This window comes from Opisthocomus hoazin, chromosome 19 (genome assembly GCF_030867145.1).
Source record: "Opisthocomus hoazin isolate bOpiHoa1 chromosome 19, bOpiHoa1.hap1, whole genome shotgun sequence".
NCBI lineage: Eukaryota > Metazoa > Chordata > Aves > Opisthocomiformes > Opisthocomidae > Opisthocomus > Opisthocomus hoazin.
This window is the reverse complement of record NC_134432.1, coordinates 5,177,218-5,203,401: the sequence shown is the minus strand read 5'-3', so window position 1 is coordinate 5,203,401 and position 26,184 is coordinate 5,177,218. Positions and strand designations below refer to the sequence as shown.

At 54.3% G+C, this 26,184-nt stretch overlaps 2 protein-coding genes across 2 annotated transcripts; one reads left to right on the top strand and one right to left on the bottom strand.

The window, feature by feature from the left end:
• Positions 1–486: 486 nt before the first annotated feature.
• Positions 487–17,892, top strand: CIMIP2A (ciliary microtubule inner protein 2A). The gene is given in 12 exon segments (XM_075439840.1): positions 487–550; positions 973–1,186; positions 6,783–6,976; positions 10,449–10,571; positions 10,614–10,627; positions 10,723–10,899; positions 11,904–11,991; positions 11,994–12,020; positions 13,185–13,196; positions 13,199–13,278; positions 15,338–15,455; positions 17,804–17,892. Coding segments are annotated over 12 exon segments (1,200 nt in total).
• TUBB4B (tubulin beta 4B class IVb) lies at positions 17,885–20,011 on the bottom strand. The gene is made up of 4 exons (XM_075439585.1): positions 19,910–20,011; positions 19,712–19,820; positions 19,530–19,640; positions 17,885–19,086 (listed from the first exon to the last, which is right to left on the bottom strand). The coding sequence occupies exons 1-4, from the start codon at positions 19,964–19,966 to the stop codon at positions 18,026–18,028; spliced, it is 1,338 nt and encodes a 445-aa protein (XP_075295700.1). The 5' UTR covers positions 19,967–20,011; the 3' UTR covers positions 17,885–18,025.
• Positions 20,012–26,184: the final 6,173 nt, after the last annotated feature.

Below are 26,184 nucleotides of genomic sequence, written 5' to 3'. Positions count from 1 at the left end.
ACGGGCCAGGGCTGTGCCTCTTCCATGGGGCGGAATTTTCTCTTTGCATCCAGTGGGTCTTCTTGTTGCATCTTGTGCCTGGTACCTCTCGGTCTTCCATTGTGCGCCCCTGAGAAGGGCCGTCATACCCCTCGCAGACCCATCCACCTGCAGACTGGGGTTGCTGGAGAGGTCTGCCCTGGTTGGAACTCAGGTGTTTGGGCAAACTCAGATGCTTTCATAAAGGCTGGAAATTCCAGATCTCTCAAAGTGTTCAGGCACCAAGGGCAAGAGTCAAAGCAGCATTTTTATCTCCTCAAATACAACTTTGGGTGGAGCATTGGCACCTAAACAGAGGAGAACGACCCTCGAACACTGTATGATTTCTGGTGAGTAGCTCTGAAACCTTCAAATGATTCTGCCAGCCACATGGCCAAGGTCTCTAAGGCCATCGAGGGACTTTGGCAGTGAACCGACTTGCTGCTGGTATTGTAGTTGGTGGAAACGATGCTGGTGCCAACAGGCGTGGTGGTCTTTGACTTGGGGCCATACTGGCCATCGTGGCTGTTCGGTAACAGAGTACTGGTGTCCTGGGCCTGGGGAAACCCACCGCACACAGGACGATGTTACCATACGGTGTTGGGAACGGGAGCAGCCTCTATCCCACGTGAAGCAAGGCAGGGAAGGGTTGCATCCTCCAACAGCCCGACCGGGAGGGCGATGGGAGCAGGGAGAGCAGGGCTGAGACTTCCACCGCAGCGCGAGGAGTGCCCCAGCCTCTGCCGTGGGGGTGTGTGGGGCTGGGTGTGCAGACAGCGCTGGCCTGGCCATGCCAGTGACCGGGCCACGCGCAGCCAGGCCCTGCCGAGCTGGGGAGCTCTTTGTGCTGGGGCTGCTTACGGGGAACATTTACCCCTGCTGTTCCAAGGGCTACGAGCCTGCAGGAAATCTGACAAATGCTGTAAAATCTCTGTGCTTGTCCAAAATTTGCAGGTGGGGGGGGGGAAAAAAAAACCCTGCATCCAGAAAAACCTGAGCAGCTGCGCACTGCAGCTGGAAGCGCTGTCAGGTACCAGCATCGGAGGTTTCCTGGGCGACCGCATCACGGCACCTCCTTCCTCCCCCGCCGCCCCGAGAGTGGCCGCATTGCCGTGGCAGCCCCAGAGCAAAACAGCCTCTTCCCTCCCAATCCCTGCCGTATCCCCGGGTAAGTTCTGGAGTTCATCCGACATGTCTGCTCGTTTCCAATGCAAATAGCTCGGGCTGGGATCATGTAGTATTTATGACTCATGATATTTTGGGGGTTTTTTAAAGACACTATTAAATATTCCACGTAACAGTGCTCTGAAGCAGGCAGGGCTCCAGGATAAGAAGCACCACCTTAGAACAGGGTGTAAGTAAAGACCATGCTGTAGCGCATGGAAGGTAAAGTCAAAATTGTTCTTTTTTTCCCCCTTTTTTTCATTTGTTTTACGGTGCCAAATGTTACCAGGGCTGCTATGCAGGTTCGGCTTCCAAACTGTCGTAGCTTTTGCATCAAGGATGTTGGAAGATCTTCTTTTGAATAAATATTTGCGTAGACATGATACGCTCTGGTCAAATGGGTTGGAGCACAGTCCTGCTGCCGGACCCGAGCCCTCTGAAGGAGTCCCTGACTCTGGGTGCTGGTGATCTAGGTGATACATAAGGGTTTTTTTAAGAGCTTTTTGCAACATCCTCCTCTAAAGGCTTGGAAAGAAGAAACCAAGCTGTGATGGGTAAGAGGTAATGGGTTCTTGGTTAAAAGGTAAGACACGCAGGGCAGAAGCCAAGTGAGGCTTCGTGGTGAAGCAGAGAGGTGGTGCGTGGGGTGCCCTGGTGCCCCGTGCTGGGAGACGTGGTCAGGACGTGTGTGAACGGGTGGGATGGGCCGGCCACCCCGGGAAGAGGGGCTGCTGGTGGTGCGGGGTGGCCCGGCTGAGCCCCGGCTGCGGCTGGCTCCAAGGGGCGTCAGGACGAGCTCCCGGGGCTGCCGACAGCTCAGGCCGCAAACCTCGCGTCCCGCATGGCCGCAAGTACGGGCAGGAGGCAGAGCCCAAGCCCTGGGTAGCGGCCAGAGCGCGTTTCCTTCCTTAACGATGCTCCGGCGGTGACGAGCGGACTGGTCCTTCCCATTACAGCGACGCGCAGGATTTTTCCGTTCCTGCTCTCCGTCTCTTCCAAACTTACGTAAGCTCTGTGGTTGGGGGGTTTTAGTACGTTTTTGCGTTGCTGCCGTTGTCTGAATGATGTGACGGGTTGCTCTGTGCGCGTTGTCACCCTGTCAAAGCTGCCAGCTGACGGCAGCTTGGGAAAGACAAGTAACGAGCAAGGAGGGAGCTGCGGCCGGGCTGGCACCTCCAGAAGCCTCCAGACCTTCCCTTGCTCCCCCCTGCCTGCAGACGGGCCTGAAGAAGCAGCGTCAAGCCCCAACACGGACACGGCAGCTGGGCCTGCTCCTCTCCGGGCTGCTGCTTCGGCCGCTGAGGGCAGGAGGAGGAGGAACCAAGCTCTGTGCAGGCTCGGAGCATCTCCCTGAGCCCCAGGGGCAGCCCGCGGGCAGCGAGGCGGCTGCTTTGGGTGGCTGAGCACAGGGGGAGCTGCCCCAAGGCCATCGGCAGAGCCTGGGCGCTGCTGCCGGCGGACGGTGCCCCCGAGCTGGGCTGCCATGGGAGGAGGAGGAAGAGGCCGCGTTGCAGCATCTCACCGGCTGTCCGTGTGCTGTACCCCGTGTGCTGGGGGGCCTGCAGACACGAGGGCAGCAGAATAGGTGGCTGTCCCTCAGGTCAGGCAGTGGTCACAGCCAGGGCTTTGAAAATGCCACCGCAGCGCTTGCAAGCGTTGGGAAGCCAAACCCAACGCGTGGGGCGGGTTGGGAAAGACTTGGTGCACAGAGAAGGGGTAAATCCGTGAATCCCAGGCACCGGGCACAGCCCTGCCCGCCCTGTCCCGGCTCTGTGGAGCTGGGGAGGGCGCGGAGCCAGGCCAGGGTGGGCCCAGGGCCAAGGCTTTTCCCTGGCCATGGGGAAGGCTGAGCAGGTTCAGGTGATGCGGTCTGAGGAGTGGCGATCAAAGAGATACGGCTGAGTAAGAGAAAAGTGAAACGGGGCTCAGCCCCGGGAAAGCAGGTTACCCGCCGCTCGCCAACGAGGTTCGAGCTCAGCGGCGGCCATGGCTCAGCGTGAGCTACAGGAACGGGGAGCGCTCTGGTTCCTTGGTCAAAATGTCAAGCAGGAGAAGGACAAACAGCCCTGCTGAGGCCGATCTCCTCCCCGAGCGCCGCGGCTTTTACCAGCAGCACTTATAATTCACCCTTCGCCATAAACCCAGGCTGACTCGCCCGAGCTCCTCAGATTGCCTCGCTTTTAATTGCTTATGGATTGAATCCTTTCTCAGCCCTACCATTAGCGTGTTCATGAGCAGCATCCCTCTGGCCATCCTGCAATTATTCAGGCTGGGGTCACTGGTGCTTCTGCTCAGCTTTATTGTCCCGGAGTAGCTTCCCTGTGTCGCAGGGCCCACTGCAAACCTGTGGGGCCGGGCAGCTCCGGCATCTGCTGCCGAGGGATCCTGCTCGCAGAGTGGGAAAACCGGCCAAGCCTAAACGCGCAGCGCTGCTCGCTGTTGCTGGAAGTATTTGGAAGGGAAAGTACTCGCTCATCATCTTCTGATCCTCGTGCATCGTCCGCCTTTACCCCCAGATACGTGGCGGGGATCATTGATTGAGGATTTGTGTCTGTACATTGCAACGGGCAGCTCTGCCTTTCTCCTTCAGCGGTGGAAGAACATCACCGGTAGGAACGCTGACGCTGGGAACAGCTGAGGTTTCTGATCCGTACTGGTGGATGGGGGAGCGGAGGCAGAGCTCCAGCACCCGCCCTACCCTGAGCCACCAAAAAGCCAAACTGCCCGTCCCGGGGAGGGGAGAAGCCGTGCGTGGCTGTGCACCCCGCAGAAGGGTCCCCAGAAATCGAGCGCTGTCGGTTACCGGGGCTGAGCCGCCGCCTGCCCGCGCCCCGGCCTCCTCCGTGCAGTGCGAGGCCGGGCTGGGGTCGTGAGCCCCGTCCCGGTGTGGTGGGTGCAAGCAAGCCATTTTTCTGGTTTTTGAGTGTCAGTGTTGAACAAGGGGTGCTGGGAAATTCCCAGTAATCCACTCTGGTTTTTAACAGAGAGGATGATTGCAAAATTTAAAACTGAGGCATGTTTAACTGCAAATAATAATATTTTAATGGGGAGGATGTTGACATCAGTGCTGTCAAAGCACCCGGAGCCCACGCTGTGCTCCCACCATAAGCTTTCCCATCCGCAGGCGCTGCTTCGGCCGCGCTCCCGGACCTCATCCCATGTTCCTCCGCGAACGGAGACACGAGCCTGTGCCTGTACACGCCCACGAACCCGTGAGCCGTGCTCACGTGTCCAGCCGCGCGTGTGCACCCCCACAGACACGCTGCCTGGCTTTGTGCGTAACCGTGGGCATCTTGGTGCTCCCCTCGTGCTGCTGCTCCGGCGGAACAACGTGTTCCCGCTGGCAGATGCAGTCGCCTTCCCTGGGCTCGCGTGCTCCAAGGCGTGGGTGCTGCTGGCTGTGGCCCTTCCGAAAGCTCCAAAGCAGGTTATCCTACCGGTGGGTGCCTTCCCACCCACTGAGCAGGGAGGGGATGGTGCCCCTGGACTCGGCACTGGTGAGGCCGCACCTCGAGTGCTGTGTGCAGTGTTGGGCTCCTCACTCCAAGCAGGACATGGAGGGGCTGGAGCGTGTCCAGAGAAGGACAGCGAGGCTGGGGAGGGGTCTGGAGAACAAGTCTGATGGGGAGCGGCTGAGGGAGCTGGGGCTGTTCAGTGTGGAGGAGAGGAGGCTGAGGGGAGACCTTCTCGCTCTCTACAGCTCCCTGACAGGAGGGGGGGTAGTGAGGGGGGGATTGGTCTCTTCTCCCAAGTAACCAGCGACAGGACGAGAGGCCATGGCCTCAAGTTGCGTCAGGGGAGGTTTAGATTGGATATTAGGAAGAATTTCTTTACTGAGAGTGTGGTCAAGTGTTGGACCAGGCTGCCCAGGGCAGTGGGGGAGTTCCCATCCCTGGAGGGGTTCAAAAAACGTGTGGATGTGGCACTTCAGGATGTGGTTTAGTAGAAATGCTGGACGTCCACAAATCCATGGGCCCCGATGGAATGCACCCACGAGTGCTGAGAGAGCTGGCGGATGTCATTGCTGAGCCACTCTCCATCATCTTTGAGAGGTCCTGGAGGACAGGAGAGGTGCCCGAGGACTGGAGAAAGGCCAATGTTACTCCAATCTTCAAAAAGGGCAAGAAGGAGGACCCAGGGAACTACAGGCCGGTCAGCCTCACCTCCATCCCGGGAAAGGTGATGGAGCAGCTTATCCTGGAGGCCATCATCAAGCAAGTGGAAGAAAAGAAGGTTATCAGGAGTAGTCAGCATGGATTCACCAAGGGGAAATCATGCCTGACCAATCTAATAGCTTTCTACGATGACATGACTGGCTGGGTAGACGAAGGGAGAGCCGCGGATGTTGTCTACCTCGACTTCAGCAAGGCTTTCGACACAGTCTCCCATGATATCCTCCTAGGGAAGCTGAGGAAGTGTGGGCTGGATGAGTGGTCGGTGAAGTGGATTGAGAACTGGCTGAGTGGCAGAACTCAGAGGGTTGTCATCAGTGGCGCTGAGTCTAGTTGGAGGCTGGTAACTGGTGGTGTCCCTCAGGGGTCAGTACTGGGCCCAGTCTTGTTTAACTTCTTCATCAACGACCTGGATGAAGAGTTAGAGTGTACCCTCAGCAAGTTTGCTGATGACACCAAACTGGGAGGTGTGGTAGACACACCGGAAGGCTGTGCTGCCATTCAGCGTGACCTGGATAGGCTGGAAATTTGGGCAGAGAGGAATCTGATGAGGTTCAACAAAGGCAAATGCAGGGTCCTGCACCTGGGGAGGAACAACCCCAGGCACCAGTACAGGCTTGGGGTGGACCTGCTGGAGAGCAGCTCTGTGGAGAGGGACCTGGGCGTCCTGGTGGACGACAGGTTAACCATGAGCCAGCAGTGTGCCCTGGCTGCCAAGAAAGCCAATGGGATCCTGGGGTGCATCAAGAAGAGTGTGGCCAGCAGGACGAGGGAGGTTCTCCTTCCCCTCTACACTGCCCTGGTGATGCCTCATCTAGAGTACTGTGTCCAGTTCTGGGCTCCCCAGTTCCAGAAAGATGAGGAGCTACTGGAGAGAGTCCAGCGGAGGGCTACGAGGATGATGAGGGGACTGGAACATCTCCCCTACGAGGAGAGGCTGAGGGAGCTGGGCTTGTTCAGCCTGGAGAAGAGAAGGCTGCGAGGGGACCTTATAAATGCTTACAAATATCTGCAGGGTGGGTGTCAGGAGGATGGGGCCAAGCTCTTTTCAGGGGTGCCCAGCGACAGGACAAGGGGCAATGGGCACAAACTGAGCCACAGGAAGTTCCGTCTGAACATGAGGAAGAACTTCTTCCCTCTGAGGGTGACAGAGCACTGGAACAGGCTGCCCAGGGAGGTGGTGGATTCTCCTTCTCTGGAGATATTCAAGACCCGCCTGGACAAGGTCCTGTGCAGCCTGCTCTGGGTGACCCTGCTTGGGCAGGGGGTTAGACTGGGTGACCCACAGAGGTCCCTTCTAACCCCTACCATTCTGTGATTCTGTGTTGGGTGGATGGTTGGACTCGGTGATCTTAGAGGTCTTTTCCAACATATGATTATGATTCCGTTGCCCTCACAGCGGCTGCTCTTTCTTGGTTTCCTCCTCAGCTACAAGGGCTTTGTCCCCCAGTACAAGTACCAGTTTGGAGAGACCTTTGGCAAAACCACGTACCAGCTGCTGACGGACCTGGCCGTTCCGAAGAGACCTCAGCCCTTGCTGGCACCACTGCACTGACAGAAGTTTGTTGAGGACTTCAGCAGGACTAAGCATGGTGTTCAGGGTTATCTCCCAGGGCGTCCAGGTGAGCAGACCCCAGATTTCGTCCCTGTGCCAGAATGGGCTCCGCTAACGAGCACAGGGTCGATCACGGGAGGGGGGCTGTGCCTGCCCTTGCTCCTGGGGTGCAGTGGGGTATTTTTCACCATGGCTCTGGTGTAGGAGCACCAGGGGGGAGTTGGAACACTCGGCCTTAGCTGATGAGCACAGGGCTTCTCACACTGGTGTCTGGAGAATTTTAATTTCCAGGTTATCTTCAGTTAGATGAAGATAAAGGTTTTATGGCATGTTATGAACTCACTCCCCAGTTCCTCCATAGTCTTGTCGTGGTTTAACCTGAGCTGGCAACTAAGCACCACACAGCTGCTCACTCAGTCCCCCCAAGATGGATGGGGGGGAGATAAAGACAGTTTAATAAATCAAATAAATAACAGTATTAATATTGTAATGAAATGGAAAATAACAAGGAAAGGAATAAAACCCAAGAAAGACAAGTGATGCAAATTAAAGCAGTTGCTACCACCAACTGACCGATGCCCACCCACTCCGTGAGCAGTGCCCCTGCTCCCCTCCTTCCCCCCCATTTTTCTTTCTGAGTGCGATGCCATACGGCGTGGAATGTCCCTTTGGTCAGTTGGGGCTGGCTGTCCTGGCTGTGTCCCCTCCCAACCTCTTGTGCACCCCCAGACTGGTGGGTGAGGAGCAGGAGAGGCCTTGGCTCCTTGTGAGCGCTGCTCAGCAGTAACGAAAACATCCCTGTGTTATCAATGGCTTTCAGCACAAATCCAGAACAGAGCCCCAGACACGCTACTATGAAGAAAATGAACTCTGTCCCAGCCGAACCCAGCAGAATTCCACAGGCTGAAATCCATCTCCCTGGTGGACGGCAGCTCTGCCACCCCTGGTCCCATCCCGGCTGACCTGCTTGGCTCAGAGCTCTACTCGCACCTTGCCCTCCATTTTGCATCTTGCTGCTCCTGCCTCAGCTCAGTAGAAGGGCTCGTGTGCCATTCCCAGCTTCCCCGCTTCTGCTAACCAGCCCCACCTCCTCCATCGCACACTGAGGCGTGCTCATGTAGATTTCCAACACTGGAAATTCGCAGGAGCCTCCTACCAAGTCCCAGCCCTTCTGGGCAAAGCCCTGTTCCCTGCAGAGCAGACCCAAACCGGGCTGCAGCAGCAGCTGCCATCATCCCGTACCAGCCCCTCTCGGGAACGTGCCATCCTTCGGACACACATCTGCCATGTACGATATCACGTGTCGAAGCCGTAGCTGTTGTGGACACCCTGTTCGGTGGGAGCGAGTCCTCTCCCGGCTGAACACAGGGGTTACGTGTCCGAGTGGGATCTGGGTCTTCCTTTCCCTGGGGATGGCCACACCAAAGTGATGCTTTCCCGTTTCACACTGGGAATCTCTGCTGGGCAGCTTCCTGCAAACTTCTGGCATTTCTGTTCTGCCTAGCCGGGTTTTGCAGGATCCAGGTCTCCACGATGCAGGTGGTGGTTACAGGCTTCATTCCTGGACATTTAAATTTGCATTTCCTTGGACTAAAATGTAGTTTGGATGGACCCGACCAACCAGTTGACCTAGTTGCTCTCTCTCGCTCTCTCATCATCCTGTCCTCGTTCTCTCCTCACCAACCTTTATGTCACCCACCAATGTTTGCAGCTGGGAACTCCCGTTTGCTGCTCGTTGGTGAAATGCCGAAGCTGGCGGCCACAGGGAGCACCTTGCTGTGCTGGTAACTCTTCACGGACAGCTCCTGCTGTCGAGCTGTCAGCGAGCGATCCCTTAAACCCTTCACTGCGAACTTCCTGACATCCCTCTGGGCGTTTCACCTGATGGAGATCAAAGAGCTCACGGCAGCGTTGGAGCTGTGTGGTTGCCTTTAGCGATCTCAGTGTGGAGACTGTTTCTCGAGGTCTGTTTCTGAGAGCGCCTTGTTGACGGTCACCAAGTGTACCTCTGGTTTGGTCAGTTGAATCCCGTGTTGTGTTTCTGCTGGCAGGGAGGTCGGGCTCTGTTGGTCGGGGATATCAGCCGGGGTTGTGCTGGATCTCCGGGGATGGCCGCATTGGCATTGGGGGGGGTTATGGCACAGGCCAAGCGTGCAGGCACCCACTCTCCGGGAACCTGGGCTGAAACTACAGGGATATTTACTCAAATCAAACGCACAGTGCTCTCCTGGCTTTTAATTCAGTGCCTTCCTCGCAGCCTTTCTGAATCAGTAAGTGTGCAAAACCCAGGGTAATAAAAAAGAGCTCATCTGGATTCTCGAGTACAAAACAACTTCATTTTTCCTTTTGCTTTGGTTTGCAGGGTAAAAAGAAAAGAGTAGATGCAATGTTTTCATTAAGAATGGAGGAAATATTAAGACAAACCTGCTTTAAAATTTTCACACTGGATTGAAAAAAATCACTTTCATCAAGTATTTGTCTTTATCAACTGCTGTCCCGGCTAGCAACAAAATTATAAAGTATATCCACTCTGTATAACTGTATTGAGTTATGTACAGTGTGTAGACTTTATGATACCATTATAAGCAGATGACAAATCTGAATGCTCGTGAGAAGCTTTATACGCTTGCAGCAAGGGGTAAACCTTTCTCCGTGCTGTTGGAGCCGGGACAGGCAGTGCTTCCCTGGGACTTTCTGCAGATGAAGCCTTTGTGGGGAGATGGTGTCTCGTCCATGGGGCTTTGCGCTGCCATGCAGAGGGCTCTGAAGCACAAGGAGGTCGGAGGGCTGGAAAAAAATGACCTACGAGAAGAAAAATGGAAGGAATTTGGTTTGTTTACGAAGACAAGACTGACGTAGAAACAGTTTTCCAATAAGGAAAAGGCTGTTGCGGGGCGTAAGAACCACCATCCTCCGTAACCACCGAGGAGGGAGAAGCGGCCTTCACCCCTGGCGCGGAGCACGAGGAGGGACCCGGGCTGGAGGTGCCACGCGGGGCCGGGGCAGCCGTCCCACGGCAGAGCTGTAAGGGAAGGTCAGACGAAAGTTGCCAAGCGTGGCTGTCCCTGCGGAGTCTCCGGCTGCAGGGCTCCATCCCGAGCTCATGGCGGAGGCATTTAGCACGCGCTGGCTGCAAGAGGTGTTTTCTCTCAGCAGCAGATCCTTTCTCCATGAGCAGCATCGCAGCCAGCGCGCGCATCCCGTGTGGGCACCGGGGAGGTCCGTGCCTGGGATGTGCTGACGCCGCTGTGTGTAGAAGAGGGGTGGGGGCTTTCCCCTTAATCTTCGTAGCTTGGCGGGTGATATTTTACAGTTTCGGCATCACTTAGGATAAAATTTAAGTTATTGAAGTTATATTTGTGTGTTTTTTCTGTGCAGGCCGGTTTATCGCATGGGGCTGGTGGCACTCGCGGCCTGTGGGATGCTGTTGACCTCCAGGCTCCTTTCCTTCACTCCGGAGGGGCCAAGGTCCAGCGAGATGGGGATCCCTCATCCTCCTTTGGCCACTCCTTTCCCTTAACTTGGTGTCTGTCCCGCAGGGTACTTCCCCTGTGAGAAAGCCGGGGCCGCAGCAGGCTTTGCCAACCCAGCCTTTGAGCCAAAACCTCCCTCGCCGAGGCTGGGGCCGGCAGAGGAAGAGATGATGATGATGGACATCATCAGTTACCACAGATAATCAGTTACCACAACTGGATGTGCCACAGTGATCCAACAGAAAGTCATTTCAGGTAAAAGAGAGGGAGGTCATGTCCAGCACAAGTCCACCTCGGAAGAAACCGTGTCATCCCTCTTCCCTGGGGAAAGCCCTGACAGCACTCTGGCGAGTTCATCCCAAGCACACGACTGCCTCGGCGGTACCCATGGAGGGTCTCCAGCCGTCCCGTCTCTGAGGGGTGAGAGTGGCAATTGCCTGAGCTGAGCCCAGCCTGCGGACAGGGAGAAAGCCGTGGACCCGGCCGGCTCGGCGGTGCCCTGGCAGGGAGCAAACCAGTGAGTGGTTCTGGGTGGAAATGACACGCAGGGAGGAATGCTGCCGGGGGGTCGGGAGCTGGTGGGCATGGAAGGGCTCTCCCTGGTCCATGGTGGGGGAGAGGGAATTTCATATGGCTGTGGATGGCAGGGACAATGTTTAGAGTGTCTTGCAGAGAAATATCAAACACTCAGAAACATTTCTAGAAGCAGCAAATCCACCACATCTGCAGGAAACTGTTGCAATGATTGATTACTCTTCTGAATCAAAAAGCTTTAACTTCTCATTTCGTTGTTTTAGCTCCAAATCCCCGTTATTAATCTTGCGTTGCACTGTGCTATGCAGCCGGGCTTGCGTTTCCTTCGGGTGAGCGGGGAGCCTTGCCGCCGCCCCCCTCCTCCTCCCGAAACCCAAGTGCTGCTGGTGCCCCTGGATGCACGCTGGGTTTCTGACCCCGTAGCTGCTCCCACCGCTCCCCTGAATATCCCTCCATCTAGTTGAAAATGCAATTATCCCTCGTAGAAACACAGGCACCAGGATCTGCCTGCCTTGCTGGGTGCTGCTCTGCACAGCACCGCTGGCATCGCTCGGGGCCAGAGTGTTTGAGCCCCGGGTTTTTGCCGGAGCCAGAGACAGCGTTTGCCACGTTCCAGCTGGTCGGGGCTCTGCAAATCCTCCGGAGGCAGAGATTAGAGATTTGACGTATCGAGTCAAAAGCTGCCTTGGATGTAAATCCCAAGAAGGGGCATTCCTGCTCCTTGCTCTGAGAAACAGATTTACGCAGCAGCTCAGCACCCAAAGGTCCCCGTGTTCTCCCCAAGGATTTTGCAAAACCTCTGCGTACAGAGAGCTCATCTAGTAATGTGACCTTACCAGAAATTCCTGGAGTAGCTCTTAGTGTAAAGCTGGGGAGAAATGGAAATGGTAGCTGCCAGTCACAGGTTCTGGCGGTGATTTAAGCAATGTAGCCAGAGGAAGAAGTGAGTTTTACTGGTGTTTACTTTATTTCTCCTTTTATTTCGAGCCTGTGAAATTTGAAGGCGTAACACTGCCAGGAGTGGCTGAAACTGTGGGTGTGGAGCAAGATAATCAGTTACCACAACTGGATGTGCCACAGTGATCCAACAGAAAGTCATTTCAGGTAAAAGAGAGGGAGGTCATGTCCAGCACAAGTCCACCTCGGAAGAAACTGTGTCATCCCTCTTCCCCGGGGAAAGCTCAGAGACATTGGCCAGTCATTCCAGCTCGCTTGAACGCTTTGGGATGGAAAATGCCCCTGCTCCTCTCCAGGCAAGGGGGTTTCTCTAGGATGCTGTCAGCCCCGGGGATCTCGCGCTGAGGGACACGTGCCCATGGGCAGGCGGAAGGGATGCGGGAGCCACCTCAGATCCCTACAGCTATGGGGCCAGGCTAGAAAATGCTCCAGAAACTGAGGAGAGATGGGTCGTGGGCTTTGCACCACCTCCAGCAGCCTGAGGAGTATCTGTTACCTTTGAGGCCGTTATTTCTCTCCTGGAAATAAGACGCTTTTGTCAATCGTCAAACAGTGGTATAGTGCACCATCATAAACGCAGAGAACTCTGGCTTACAAGGAGTTACTCTGTACCTCCTCCACTTGCGCTGAGGAGCATTCCTCTGCAAGCAGGACGATTAGAAAAGGGCAATGCACAGAACTCACCCCAAAGGGTACGCTGCCAGCGGGAGGGACACTTCGCTCTGCGGCGGACCACAGCAAATACAGGGGCTGCACGTCCGGACATTTCAGATGGAGTGAAAGAGCACTGAAGCTTTAGGATGCAGAAGACAAATGTCTCTTTCTCCAAAGCATCCCTTTAGAAACAGGGAGATCTGGCTTCTTTTAGGCTGTACCTGTCTTTGCTTTGTGTATTTTTAGACTTCGCATATTTTTCTGTCTTATAATTGGTGAAAATTTGTCAGATGGACAGGACAAATGAGAAAGAAAGGTTGGACACCCAGTTGTTAGCCTCTGAAACTGTATTAAACTGGGAAAGAACATGACAGAGCTGATGGCTTAAAGAAAAGTCTGTAAGAAAAATGAAATGTTTCTTCCGTACCTCGTGGAGACCAGCAAAGATCTGTTCAACCCATGGAGTTTTCCTTGGGAATCATAGAAGACATTCTTTCAGAAAAGATACTTCACATGTAAGACTTAATTTTACAATTTAAATGGATGAATTTTTCCTTGCTGTACTCTGCCAAGGTTTTACGTTTATCCCAGCCTCTTCCACTTCCATACTGTTGAGCTTTCTATGACGTGCATGTTCTCTCTTGTCTTCATCCAAAGGGTACGCTGGATTCATCCCCACCTCGCCTGCGTTAATGGCGTGAGCTACATCCAGAGCGTGAAGGAAGCCATGAACAAATTTGACTGATATCAGGTGGATTATATCCACAAACCTGTAATTACAAGACTGTAATGTTGGTATCGATTCATCTGCAACACCAACAGTGGTCTCCTTTGCAGTAGTATCAGCACTGGGGTTGTAAGTACAAGCAAAAGGAAATGCTATTAGGTAACGTGTTGAAAAAATCATGAGCAATTACGTTCTGCAACTTGTTTCCTTGGGACATTAAGGGAGGACAAATGAGTTCATAAAAGGATTAAGCAAATCTGTTGAGGGCTAGTTCAAGGGTGGCTATTAAAAATGTTGCTCTGAGTGCAGAAATGCAGGATGCAACTATCTGTGCTTCCTTTGCGCAGTATCTCTTCTCTACCTGGATGGCTTCCTGGGCTGCTCGGATGGATATTTCTCCCTTTTAATTCATTGTAAGGCTTTTTCCTTTACTAACATAATTTGTCTTGAAGGGATCTGGGTCGTCTTTCTCCTCCTTTTGGGAAGGATGCAGAAATATCCCTACTGAAAAGAATATTTTGTTCCCTTGCTTGTAAGGTCCCCCCCCATTAATGCCGTATAATCCTCCTACAGGGGAAGACGAGATCCCTCCCACAGCAGTTAACAGTTTGCATCCACCGCTGCAGCTTTCTTCCCACTGCCAGGATGGAGCGAGGTCCCTGGGATGCCGCTGTCTCGCTGGTCCCCGCTGGTGTGGGCCGATCAGCTCGGGGAAAGCGGGTCCCACCATTTCCAGCCCTTTCTGGTGGCTGGAATTCACGGCAGTGCCTTCGTCCCAGAGCGTATGGGTCTGATGCAGAGGAAATCCAGGACCCAGGATCCCCAGCTCAGAGAAACTCGGCTGGGAAGAAATGACTCAGCGGGGAGAGCAGCAGAGCTGACGGTGCTCATGGCAGCCTGATGCTGCTGCTGAAATGGGTTTCCCTGTGCTGGCTTCCTTCTCCTGTTCCTCTGCTGTTAATAGGAATTGAAATGAAGCAAACACAACAAAAAACCCCAGGCATTATCAACACTAAATGTGCTGTTTGCAAAGCCCTTCTGCCCTGATTATTTAAGCAACGTCTGCCATACAGTAAATCAGCGAGGGAGGCATTTTTCCATCGCAGGATTCGACAGGATCCGGGCTCGCGGAGGTTAGCTGCAGCGCATCAGGCACTGAAGAAAAGCAAAAATCACACCACATTTCTATCTAAGATGGCTTCTGACTTCAAGCCTCTAATCTTCTGCCCTAAATCTCTGTTGCCCCAGGTTACGTACTGGGGTGTGCCATGGATCACTGCTCCCTGTCTGCGTCGGGCACAATAATGCAATCCTCTCGGTTCAGCGCTGCGCGGGAGGCGTTGCAGCGGTCACCCCGTCGCCTGTCCCAAAAGGGTTCAGTGGCCTGGCAGCGTGCTGGGCTCCATCAGCCCGGTCCTGTGCGGCTGAGCAGGGCACAGGGAGTGCACCGAGGAGGGGGACTAGCGTTAGTGACACCTTTTGGGGTTTTGCCGCTGCAGCCCTGCAATGTCCTCCAGCACAGCCCCTTGCCTGGGTCCGACCGTGGCGGGCAGGCACAGCCCCAGATGCTTTACGCTCTCCCCTGACGCTCCCTAAGCCTTCCTGCTCCTCCCCGCCAGGGAGTTACTGGCTGAGCGCTGTCGGTGGAAACACAAAACCAGCTGCAGGGGCCAAACCGCAGCGCAGCTGTGCAGAGCCTTGGTGCGGGCACAGGCGAGGCACGGGCCCAGCTCCGGCAGGTACTGCTGGCACCAGGGCTGCGGGACTCGCGGTGACGCCCAAGGGTGACGAATGCAGTCTGGTCTGTAGGGCTCCTGCCAACCGCGCCTGGGCCGGGAGCTGCTCGGTGTGCCCGGGGTACGGGGTGCTGCCAACACCCCTCGGGCGGGAAATGAATACAGTGGAAAGCGGGGAACGATATACTGTACCCCCTCATGAGAAGAAAGCAGACCTGGGAAGAGAACTGCTGTCCATTGGCTTAAATATTCTAATATGGAGTCAAAGCGCATGGCTTGGGAAACAACAACGTGGGTTAAAATAAGCTGTGCTGTGTCGCTGGATTGGTTGCTTCTTTGTTTTCCAGTTGCTGCAGAGAAACCCAGACTGCAGCGTTGGCAAGAGATTTCCCCAAACGTACTGGCCTGACAACAGAATTTACACCAGCACTGGACTGATACCTTACTACACAGGCTTCGTACCAAGTAAGTTTATCTGCTGAGTGAAAATGAAAGTCACTAATACTAATTACTGTCGTTAAGCAGCGCTGTTATTAGCTGTAGTGTCGTGGTAGTGAACAACTGCTGAAATGTGCCACATGGGTAGCAGATTTTTTTCCCCAGTCTGTGCCGAGGAGCTGGGGCTGTGCCATCCCCTGCCTCCCTGCAGCAGAGCCCTTCGGCCCCGCTGCCGGCCTGGGCTTGCGCGGGACATTCCTCCAGTCCCCAGTCACCAGCCTCGGCTAAAGCAGAGGAGGCTCAGCAACACTCCGCTGCGTTACGCCTTCTCCGTCAGGGGAGTGATTGTGTTCTGAAAAGCCAAAGGTAGATGATACAAAGGGGGTGAGGAAGCACACAAAAAGCAGTGAAATGCCACCAGCCATTAAGGGAGGTGGTGGCTGCCTCTTACCATCTGCCTGATCCTCGTCAGATACTGGTGTTGCTTAAAAGAGGTCTGAAGAAAGCAGTTTTGGGTATGATGTCAAGGGGAAGCTCTGCCCACGCAGAGCATTAAGGTATGAAGCTGAAATTTCAACTAATTGGCAATTAGTATTGGTATCTTTGGCCACAGCAAAGTCAAGAGCCCACGGCTCAGTAACACGGTGTGGGGAATCATGGAGATAAACCAGAAAGAGCCAAACTCCTAGCTTGCATATAATGTGATATAAAGAGGAATAAAATGGTAGAAGACATAAAACGTGGCAGAAGTGAAAGCAAAGAGCAGGAAAACAACCATCCTGGCAGAGTCAGGCAGTAGCTGGTGCTGAGATTGTCTGCTGAGCCCAGAGGGGAGCAGGGTGAAGCGGCGAACGTGGCCCCGGCAGGACTGGTACTGGGGGCAGGGGACAGCCACCCTGGAAAAGCAAAGTTCGGCAGCCAGCCTGGCAGCAGGAGCCTGAAGGAGGGTCTGAGGGCAGGGGCGGAAGCCTCGCACGCTGATGGAGAAAGGTGAGGCCGGGCAGGCCGCCTAGTCAGAGACGAAGAGAAACGTGTTCGTTTTGGCCGTGCTGCAGCTTCGGGGGAGAGGGCAAGTGCCACAGCTGCTGTCCCCGGGGCGTGACAGTCCCCCATCCCCTTCCCTCACGCAGCAGCTCGGGGGGGGGTGTCTCAGGACAAAGCCCTGACTGTGCAGGCGCCCGCTTCCTCTCTGTGCTGGGGTGCTCAGGGAGGGGTTGGCTGTAGCCCACAAGCCCAAGCCCCCGGAGCGATGCTGAGTGGGGCTCCGGTGTTCCTCCTCACCCAGGCGCGTTGTCCTCTCCCCACGAGCCCACAGAGCCGGGGAGAGCAGCCCGAGCTTGTCAGGGGAGGGGGACCAACGGACCTCTGCCCAAAAGGGTGCTGGGGGGATGCTGCTGACCTGCTCTCGGCACCCAGCGGGCTGGGGAACACACCAGCTTCAGGGCTGTGAAAAGCGGGGAGGAAAAAAACCCCACCCTAAAATCAAGGACAAAAATCAATTGCTTAAAGTTTTACCTCGCTTTAAAACTCTGTTGTTGTCTCCAGTGTCAGTTTGAAACCGGCCACTTGATCTGTGGACACACTGGCTGCCGCTGCCCCAAGAGCCACCACAGCCCGTGCAGCTTTAGCTGCTCCAACCAGTTTGCCTCTGGAAGGAGAAACTTATTTTTAAGACAGAAAAAATTAAGGAGAACCAGTTATAATCAAGAACGCTGAACAGCATTTCTTCAGCAGGAAAGCAGCCTGCAGTCTCCTGTCCAGCTGTTCAGTGACAGCTTGGTCACTTTGGGTAACACTGAACTGTTTCCAGAGTAAAAATTTGCCAGTACTGGGTTTGCAGGAGATAAAACAGCGTGATTTGGTACCAGGGGTTCAGCTCACTTAAAAGCAGAGAGGCTGCAGTAACACCCGATTGATTTACAACTTCTAGTGATTTAAAAACCCAAGCGACTCCAGCAAGGCTGCCTAGAGGAGCTGTTCAGTGCCCGTGTCCCCAGCGCAGGCGCATGTCACAGCTGTCCCCAACACTCGGGTGCCAGGCCACGGCTGGCTTGGGGCTCGAGCTCCCCCAAGCCCTTGCCCCTGCGCTTCCGGAGGGGTCGGGACAGCGATGCCTGTAACAGGAGTCCACAGGCCGGTACCTAAATTTAGAGCCAGCCTGGAACCAAATTTCACCCTCCGTGTGAAGCGCGTCCCCCTTGACCACACCGCCCGAGCAGAGGCTTTTGGCAGCTCCCCCAGCACAGGCAGGCCTGCTGCCCGCACCCACTGCCCCCAGTGCCAGGCACCCACCTCCTCAGCAGGCAGGGCGAGCAGCCTGGCTCTCCTGGGCAAGGCGGCAGGGCTCACGCCGAGTCTGTACTGCTCTTTTCCAGACCTCCGACACACCTATGTGCTTACTTTTGGAAACAGCAGCCGACAAGCTTACCAAAAGGAACAAAGGAGACGAGCTCATGCACTGTGAAAAATGCTTTAATGGTGCCTGTACAGCATCTGAAGTGACTTTGAGACAGAAAGAGGAACACAACACAGAGAAGTTTTGAATGAGAGTTCATACAGCTTTAAACAAAATTTACAGGTGTTCATCTGCATAGCTTTTACTCTGCCTCCTCCTCAGCCTCCTCCTCAAACTCGCCCTCCTCCTCAGCCGTGGCGTCCTGGTACTGCTGGTACTCAGACACCAGGTCGTTCATGTTGCTCTCAGCCTCTGTGAACTCCATCTCGTCCATGCCCTCGCCTGTGTACCAGTGCAGGAAAGCCTTTCGGCGGAACATAGCAGTGAACTGCTCAGAAATGCGTTTGAACAGCTCCTGGATGGCCGTGCTGTTACCAATGAAGGTGGCAGACATTTTCAGGCCACGAGGTGGAATGTCACAGACCGCTGTTTTAACGTTATTAGGAATCCATTCAACAAAATAGCTGCTGTTCTTGTTCTGAACATTCAGCATTTGCTCATCGACCTCCTTCATTGACATACGGCCTCTAAAAACAGCAGCTACGGTCAGATAGCGGCCGTGACGTGGGTCACAGGCAGCCATCATGTTCTTCGCATCAAACATCTGCTGCGTTAGCTCTGGCACAGTTAGAGCACGGTACTGCTGGCTCCCACGGCTCGTCAGTGGGGCAAAACCAGGCATGAAGAAGTGCAAACGAGGGAAGGGAACCATGTTCACTGCCAGCTTCCGTAGGTCAGCGTTAAGCTGGCCTGGGAACCGCAGGCAGGTGGTGACACCGCTCATGGTTGCTGACACTAAATGGTTCAGATCACCGTACGTCGGAGTAGTTAACTTCAGTGTTCTGAAGCATATGTCATAGAGGGCTTCGTTATCAATACAGTATGTTTCATCTGTGTTCTCCACAAGCTGGTGCACCGAGAGTGTGGCATTGTAGGGCTCTACGACAGTATCTGACACTTTAGGGGAGGGTACAACACTGAAAGTATTCATAATTCGGTCTGGGTACTCTTCCCGAATTTTGCTGATGAGCAGGGTACCCATGCCAGAGCCTGTCCCACCACCGAGAGAGTGAGTAAGCTGAAAGCCCTGGAGACAATCACAGCTTTCTGCCTCCTTTCTTACAACATCTAACACAGAATCAACTAATTCAGCACCTTCCGTATAATGGCCCTTTGCCCAGTTGTTTCCTGCTCCGCTCTGACCTGGAAGAGAGCCATTTTCGTATTAGATTACGGTCACTGCTTCCTGCTTATTGCTTGCAAGCAAAGCTTAGGAGCATCAGGCTACAGCAAAACCCCACGAGCGCTTTCATTTGATCGAGCGCAGAGCCGCGGTTTCGCACAAGCGCTTCTGAAACGGCTCGGCAGATAGGCGGAAAGCATTCACCATCAATGACACAGCGTCCATGTAATTCCTCCCGATAGCACGGAGGAGATGATGAGAATCGGAAGAGCAACGGCCTCCCGCGCCTCCTCGGCCCCGCTCTCCCAGCAGCTGCCGCCACGCACCGCCCGGTATGCCGTGCCGGGATTAACCCCCCCCCCCCCCCTCCCCCCCCGGGGCCGCAGCGCGGCGTCCCTGCCCGCCCCACCCCGCCCCGAACCGGCTGCACGGCGCGGCCCTCCCCCGCTCCCGGCGCACTCACCGAACACGAAGTTGTCCGGCCTGAATATCTGGCCGAAGGGCCCGGAGCGCACCGAGTCCATGGTGCCGGGCTCCAGGTCCACCAGCACGGCGCGGGGCACGTACTTGCCACCTGCAAGAGAGGGAGAGGCCGTGAGCGCGGCGGCGGGGGCGGCCCGCAGCGGGCGGGGCGCCGGGCCCTACCTGTGGCCTCGTTGTAGTAGACGTTAATGCGCTCCAGCTGCAGGTCGCTGTCGCCATGGTAGGTACCGGTCGGGTCGATGCCGTGTTCGTCGCTGATCACCTCCCAGAACTGCCGGAGAAAATCGCGTCAGGGGGCGGCCGGGGCCGGGCGCGCCCTCACCCCTCCTCCCGCCGCCGCCTCCTGCCCCCCGCCCGCACCTTGGCCCCGATCTGGTTTCCGCACTGCCCAGCCTGCAGGTGCACGATCTCCCTCATGATGGCGGCGGCACAGCTGACTCCCACCCAAAGCCACTCTTCCCCCAAACGACTCTGACGGTGGGAGGTAACCGCCAAGCTTTATATAGCAGCGGAATGCGCGCGCAGCCTTCTTTTCCCCGCCTGGGCGGCCATCCGCAGCACCTATCGGCTACTCATAACGAGGCTCTGCAAATAAGGAAATCTGGTTGGCTGGAGCGCTGTCAGTCAAATCATTGGCTTCTATTTGCTCCTCCCGCCTGTCTGTTGATTTTACTGGTAGGCAACCGGTGCCGACGAATGCCCGCCCTACTCACTCAGGACACTCCCGATTGGCTTAATTGAATGATTGATGCAGAGCGTGATTGGCTGTCGGCCTCAGGGATGAGCTAACGTCATTTGATTGGATGAAAACAAAGTGCCCTAGTAACCGTCGCAATGACTCCGTAGCGGGCCCTGGGCGGTGGCTCGCGCGGCCGCCTATTCCCGAAGCCGTGTGCGCGCTTTGCGCAGCGTAGGCGGCAGCTCCTCCTTACTGCGGGAGAGGGGGGGGCGGTTTCCGGGGAAACGGAAACCCGGCCGGGGCGTTTCCCCCCCCCTCCCCCGGGACCCGAGCACCCCCCTGCCGCCGACCTCCGCTCCCCCGGGCTGCCGGGGGGCCGCCGCCACCCCCTGCCCCCACTCTCCGCTGGCCTCGGGGCGCTGCGGGCGGCACCGTGGGGGCAGGGAGCCGTTCTGCGCAGGCGCAAGCTGCGGCGCTTTTCTAGCACCTTCTGGCGCGCAGCCGCCTGAGGCAGCGGGGCCGGGCGGCCGTTGTTATGGCAACCGCGCCCCGCGCCGGGTGGCGGGAAGGGGCTGGCCTGGGCATGCTCCGGGCCTGGCCCGCGGCAACAGCGGGCGGCGGGGCTCCCCGGGCCGCGGGGGGGGGGCCGGCGGCCGGGGAGCGAGTCCGAGTGAGGCGGCCGGCTCGGCGGGGCTTCGGCGGGCAGCGAGCAGCGCTGCGGCCGGGACCCCTCTCCTGGGCTGGGCCCGCGCCTCGCAGCCCGGTCGTGAGGCGGCCAAGCGGCCCGGGGTGGAGCAGCGTCTCCCTCCTTTAGCTGTTGTGTCTCCGCTGTGCTGTTCCCTGCTGCCGAGCGGCTTTGTCAGCGCGTCCCCGCAGGGACAGCCGGGCCGTTGGGCACAGCTGCTGCGGGGCGTGCTGTGGTGGTTGTTTTAGCAGAGCCCTTTTGTGAATACGTGTATTCGTTCGGATGCCAGCGAAGTCTACAAGTCCTGGCGTCTCTTCTTGTTTCATAATGCAGCTAAAACTTGAAAGAGGCGCCTAATTGGGTTCTCCCAATGTAGCCAGTCTCGAACTGCTGCCTTGATGTGGGGATGAAGCAGCAGGTGACCTCGATTCCTTCTACACAAACAGAGCCCGTCGGGCCGACGCTCGGTGTCGTGCAGGCATTCCCGTAAGCCAGAGGTACACCATGTTGTGTATCGGTATCATCAGCTGTGCTTGGATAACAATAATCCCACTGCTTCTGTGGCTGGCTCAGGTGAGGAGGTGGGCAGGAGAAGAACAGCACTGTGAAGGCTTCGGCTGGGGATGGGCTAGCCTCTGGTAGTTGGCTTAATACAAAGGCTATGGCGGTTGATACTTCTGGCATGTAAACAAACATATTCCCCCAGAGATGCTGGAAGGAGCCCAGGAGCACTGGGAGCAGCCCCAGAGACCCTGGGAAGAACCTGGAGTGACCTGAGAGGATCCAAGGCAGGTCCAGGAGGCCCTGGGACAGACCTTCATCAGCCCCAGAGGTGACTAGGGAGACACACATACAGCTTGTCCTCCACATTCGAATCCAGAATGCAGGAGTGTTATACCATTTACTTCGAGATAGCTGATTAACGAAAAGGCATTGGGGTCCGTATTTATCCCACCTAATTACAGACATTGATTTGAATAGTTAACTCTAGGCTGCGTTCACACCAGAGCCAGTGGAAAGGGATGGCTTGGCCCAGTCCAGCTCCGAACAGCCCTCTGCTGACACCTTTCTGTTGTCCGTAAAGGTGTTTGAGGTGACCAAATCCAAAATCTCAGTATCATTTAAGTATCAAAGGCAGTGGGGATGAATCTGGGTCAGTCTTGCTCAAGATTTCATACAAGGCTGTAATAATCAGTGAAGACAGCTTTTCTTCCAGGATGTGATGCCATCTCTTCAGAGTTATGTGAAAAGTGAATACTGTCTTCACTGTGATTAAAAAGAGAGAACGTAGCATCTCTTGCCTGTGTTCTGCTGTCTAGGAAAGTACATTCAGCATAAATTCTCATCGAGGCGTACTCAGAACGGCATGAACACGCTTCTGCACTCGTGAAGCCCTGGAAAACTGTTCCTGAAATGGAGCAGGAGGAGTCACTGCAGGGCTAGCAGGAGGTTGGCTGCCGCAAGTGCTGCTGCATTTAATGCAGATACAGGTTTGTTTTTTTCAGCCAGGGCCAGAAAGCAAAGGACTGCGCATCAGTGACGAAGATCTATTTCCTCACCTTGTTAGAAATCACGAGCCTTAGTAGCCAGTGCTTCTCCCAGCTCGTGCTTCAGCCCTTGCTGCCTCTCATGTTTGGGAAGCTGTTCTGTAATGTGTAGAGTGAGAAATGGTTGCCACTCTCAGTGTTCCCTGTGGCAGCAGAAAAGGGGAAATACTCTGCTCAGTGAAGACTCCCGATACGTATCTCTAAAACGCTGTCGGGATCGCACCCAGCAGAGCGGGGGACGGTACCCTGTGGGCTGACTAAAACTTTGCTCCTGTGATTGAGCCTCCTGAGGTTTCCCGGGGAGATTCAGCCACCTGAAGATCTATGGGTTAGGAGGCCTTTCAAATTATTCATGCAACATTTATTTTTGCTAATTCTGTCCCAGTCAGCCGGTACTTCTGTTCTTAGCTACGTGCAGATCCACAGGAAATGACAATTTTGTTTTAAATATTTTTGCATTTTTTAAATCAAAGTAAAATGCCAGTTTTTCTAAGCTCTCTGTGAGGAGGAACACAGCCACGCTGCCAGGAATCTCCATGGAGAGCTGCTGGAGCTGCCGACCATCTCAGCCCTGCGACTTCTAAGGCTGTGGTGGCCCAGCAACCTCATTAACGCGTACCAGAAGGTGAGCTGGCAAGTGATGGGGCAGGTTTCTGCCAGAGCCTTGTCTCACACGAAGCATTCCTTCAAAGGCGAACCATCTGTACGAAACACTGCCAACTGGGCAAACTCTGGGAGAAAAAAATCGCACATTCCGTGGTCCTGCCTGAGCAAAATGCTCCAGTGGGTTTCTAATTGCCCTTGGTTTAGTGGACAGCGTGCACAGAGACGCTGCTGCAGATTCCTGGGCAGGGGGCAGTTGGAAAGCAGTTGGATAGCAGAGAAGGGAACAGCTCGACCGAGGTGGGGAGGTACGTGGCTCCCGCATGGTGTTTTCATTGAAGACGGCTGTTTTGTCTGGTATTTGATTTCTTTGAAAGCTCTCCTCAAAACCTGCTGCAAGTGACAGGGTAGGAGGTTTCACCTCATTGAGATGCTTCTAAATTTCTCGTCTGTAAGTCTGCTGTATCGATTAATGGCTGTAACAGGGATACTGGGAAACATTAGGGACTGCTGTTAGCAGGCCAGAGGCCCTGGGTATAATCCAAAGAATGACATGGCAGTAAAGTTAAAACTAAGTTGGAAATTGCATTTCTGTTTTGTGGAACTATATATTAGTTATTTTTAAACTTTTTATTGTAATTTGTGATTTTTTAAATATCTGTACTGCTTTCATAATGGAAATAGATTTTACAGTGAATACAATTGGTTTGAGTGGGGAGATACTTTGCTTTAATTTTGAGTATTGCATCCCCCTTTTACTGAACCAGGGTTCTTTGTGTGCTGTGGGGTGTGCAGAGACAAACCCTCCCCTTAGCAGGCAGGCAGACAGCAGCTAGAATTCTTCTCTTGATATGTAGCCAGCAAGGTAGCAGCCTGTGTCTCTGAAATAGCATCCTGGTCTAAACTGAGCCCGGTACCTGGGGCTGCGGTGATGTTGGGGCTGGTAGGAGCCCAAACAAAAATCGCAGAACTAATTCTGTTTATACAGGTAAACCTCCGAAGCCCTGAGCTCAGGAGAGTGACACTGCAGAACGAATGCGGGTGGAAGTCTGCTTCCGGAACCGAAAAGCTTTTGGTGCTGGGGTGGTTCCAGGTTTATGGTAACACTGAAGTATGATGTGGGTATGTGCAGACCTTTTGTCATTCTTGTCTTTCTGATTGTTACTTCCAAGGATAAACAATACTTTGTTTTCTAGAAATTATGCTCCTGAGAGATGGAATTTACTGAAGGTGAGGGGCTGCTTCCAGAGGCTGGAGAGTGAGAGGTGCAGTTGCGGGATTCCTGCGTGAGAGGAACAGGAAGGGCTGAATGGTATCAAGCCACAGGTCCATCCAGGACGGTGTCTAACGATCAGCAGCAGATGCCAAAGAAGAAAAGGGCAAACATATACAGATGTGGCGGGTGGTTCAGGCAATTCTTTAGCCATGAGCAAGTAACTTTTTGTTTAATAGCCCCAATGGATTACTACTAATTCATGTAATCACCTTGTGCAGCCATGTAAACTTTTGGCGTAGACAACCTCCTGTCATGATGAGTCCCACGGTTTAACCACAAGCTGTGTGGAAGAAGAGCTTCTTCCATTGGTTTGACGATTCCCGCTGAGCTCCTCAGTTCAGAAGAAGGCCGTGAGCACGTCACTGCAAAGCTTGCACTCAAAAGAGTCTTAAACATTGTCAGTGATTACCATGAAACAGAAGGTAACGCTAAACCAGCTTTTACTTGACGTAAGGTTCAGCATTAATTAATTGGCTGTTCACATCTCTTTCATGTTTAAAACCAGTGAACTTTGAACACTGTCCCCGTAAAGTTTCCCTTATTCGGTTCCACAGCTCCACTGCTGTACATTGCCCAGCAATAAGCACTATAGGTATTGCCTTCTTTCACTCAGGAGATCTGCTTCTCCAGAGAATTTCCACCCAGAAGTGGTGACTAATTCGATCATGAGGTGTGCATATGGTGACACCCCCTGCTGTGAACAAAAATAAGCTTTCTTTCACGCACAAGTTGATTTTATCATTCCTCTGTCTCTCTCAAACCTTGTCTTCTTCATTCCCAGTGCAATCCTCTCCCTATTAGGGATTATTATTTCTGCCTCTTGTTTCCAAAAAAGCCTTCATCCATACTCCGTGCTAGTGGCCATCTCCCTTCACAGGGGCCTGCTTCCACTTATGCCACAGCTTCTTAAATCACTGATTAGAGCTGCTTTCACATCCCACACAGCTTCCATACTGCAGTGCGTCTTTCATCTGTGACCACAGTAGGAGTCTCCTTGACGAGTTTCCAGACGAGCCTGCTTGCTAATTTATTTGATTTGTCTTGGGACCAGCTCCTGGCTGTGCTGGAGATTTCCTAAGGCTGAAGGCGCTGTCCTGCCGGCCTCCCTCTTGTGACTAATCCCTGTCATTACACATCCAGGGGAGCAGCAGCTGATGCTCTGCGTTCATCTGACTTGAACAGGGGATCTAAAAGCAGCCTACTGCAAGAAGGCTCTGAATATCTCGTATCGAGGGCATGGTGGAAACCAGGTCAAAGACTTCTCTTCTGCCTGGGCTTCACGGTGTGCGAGTACACCCTGATGTTTGCACTTGCAAAATATTAAAACACTTTGACTTGCCTGGATTCTATGGCATGAGAGGAACTGTGGCAAAAATAGGGGGTTTGCTGATCCCGGTATTCGTTCGGGCTTATTCTTATGATAGCGTTTCCATCTACTTCAGTGTGTTCTGAATTAGCTCTGGAAGTAGGAGTGACAGTCCATGAGTAGGATATAAACATCTCATGGCTTCCTAATTCTCTGGAAGATATTCAGAAACGTGATCATAGGCATGGTATAAGAACAAAACAAAAATATACTGATCGATTTCTAAATCCAGCCATCCATGTTCTTCTGGATTTGCTCCACCAGTGGCTGTGGAGTTCAAGTTATTTCACTATTGTTTATAGTAACAGCCCCAAAAAACTGAAATGAGTGCTAGTACTGCAGTGCCTGGTGCTGTACATTGTTTCTGCCCTTGCTATTCCAAAAGCCTTCCCTTAACCGCTGGACTGGATATCTCCACAGGCAGGACACTGTCTCAAGGAGGGGAGGAGTTACAATCACTGCATTGCTAATGGAGAGCT

Excerpts from the sequence above, each read along its gene's own strand:
- TUBB4B (XM_075439585.1), bottom strand. The coding sequence starts at position 19,966 with ATGAGGGAGATCGTGCACCTGCAGGCTGGGCAGTGCGGAAACCAGATC. Across the intron at positions 19,641-19,711 it reads CTACTACAACGAGGCCACAG|GTGGCAAGTACGTGCCCCGC; the intron begins GTAGGGCCCGGC and ends CCTCTCTTGCAG. Across the intron at positions 19,087-19,529 it reads GCCGGACAACTTCGTGTTCG|GTCAGAGCGGAGCAGGAAAC; the intron begins GTGAGTGCGCCG and ends GCTCTCTTCCAG.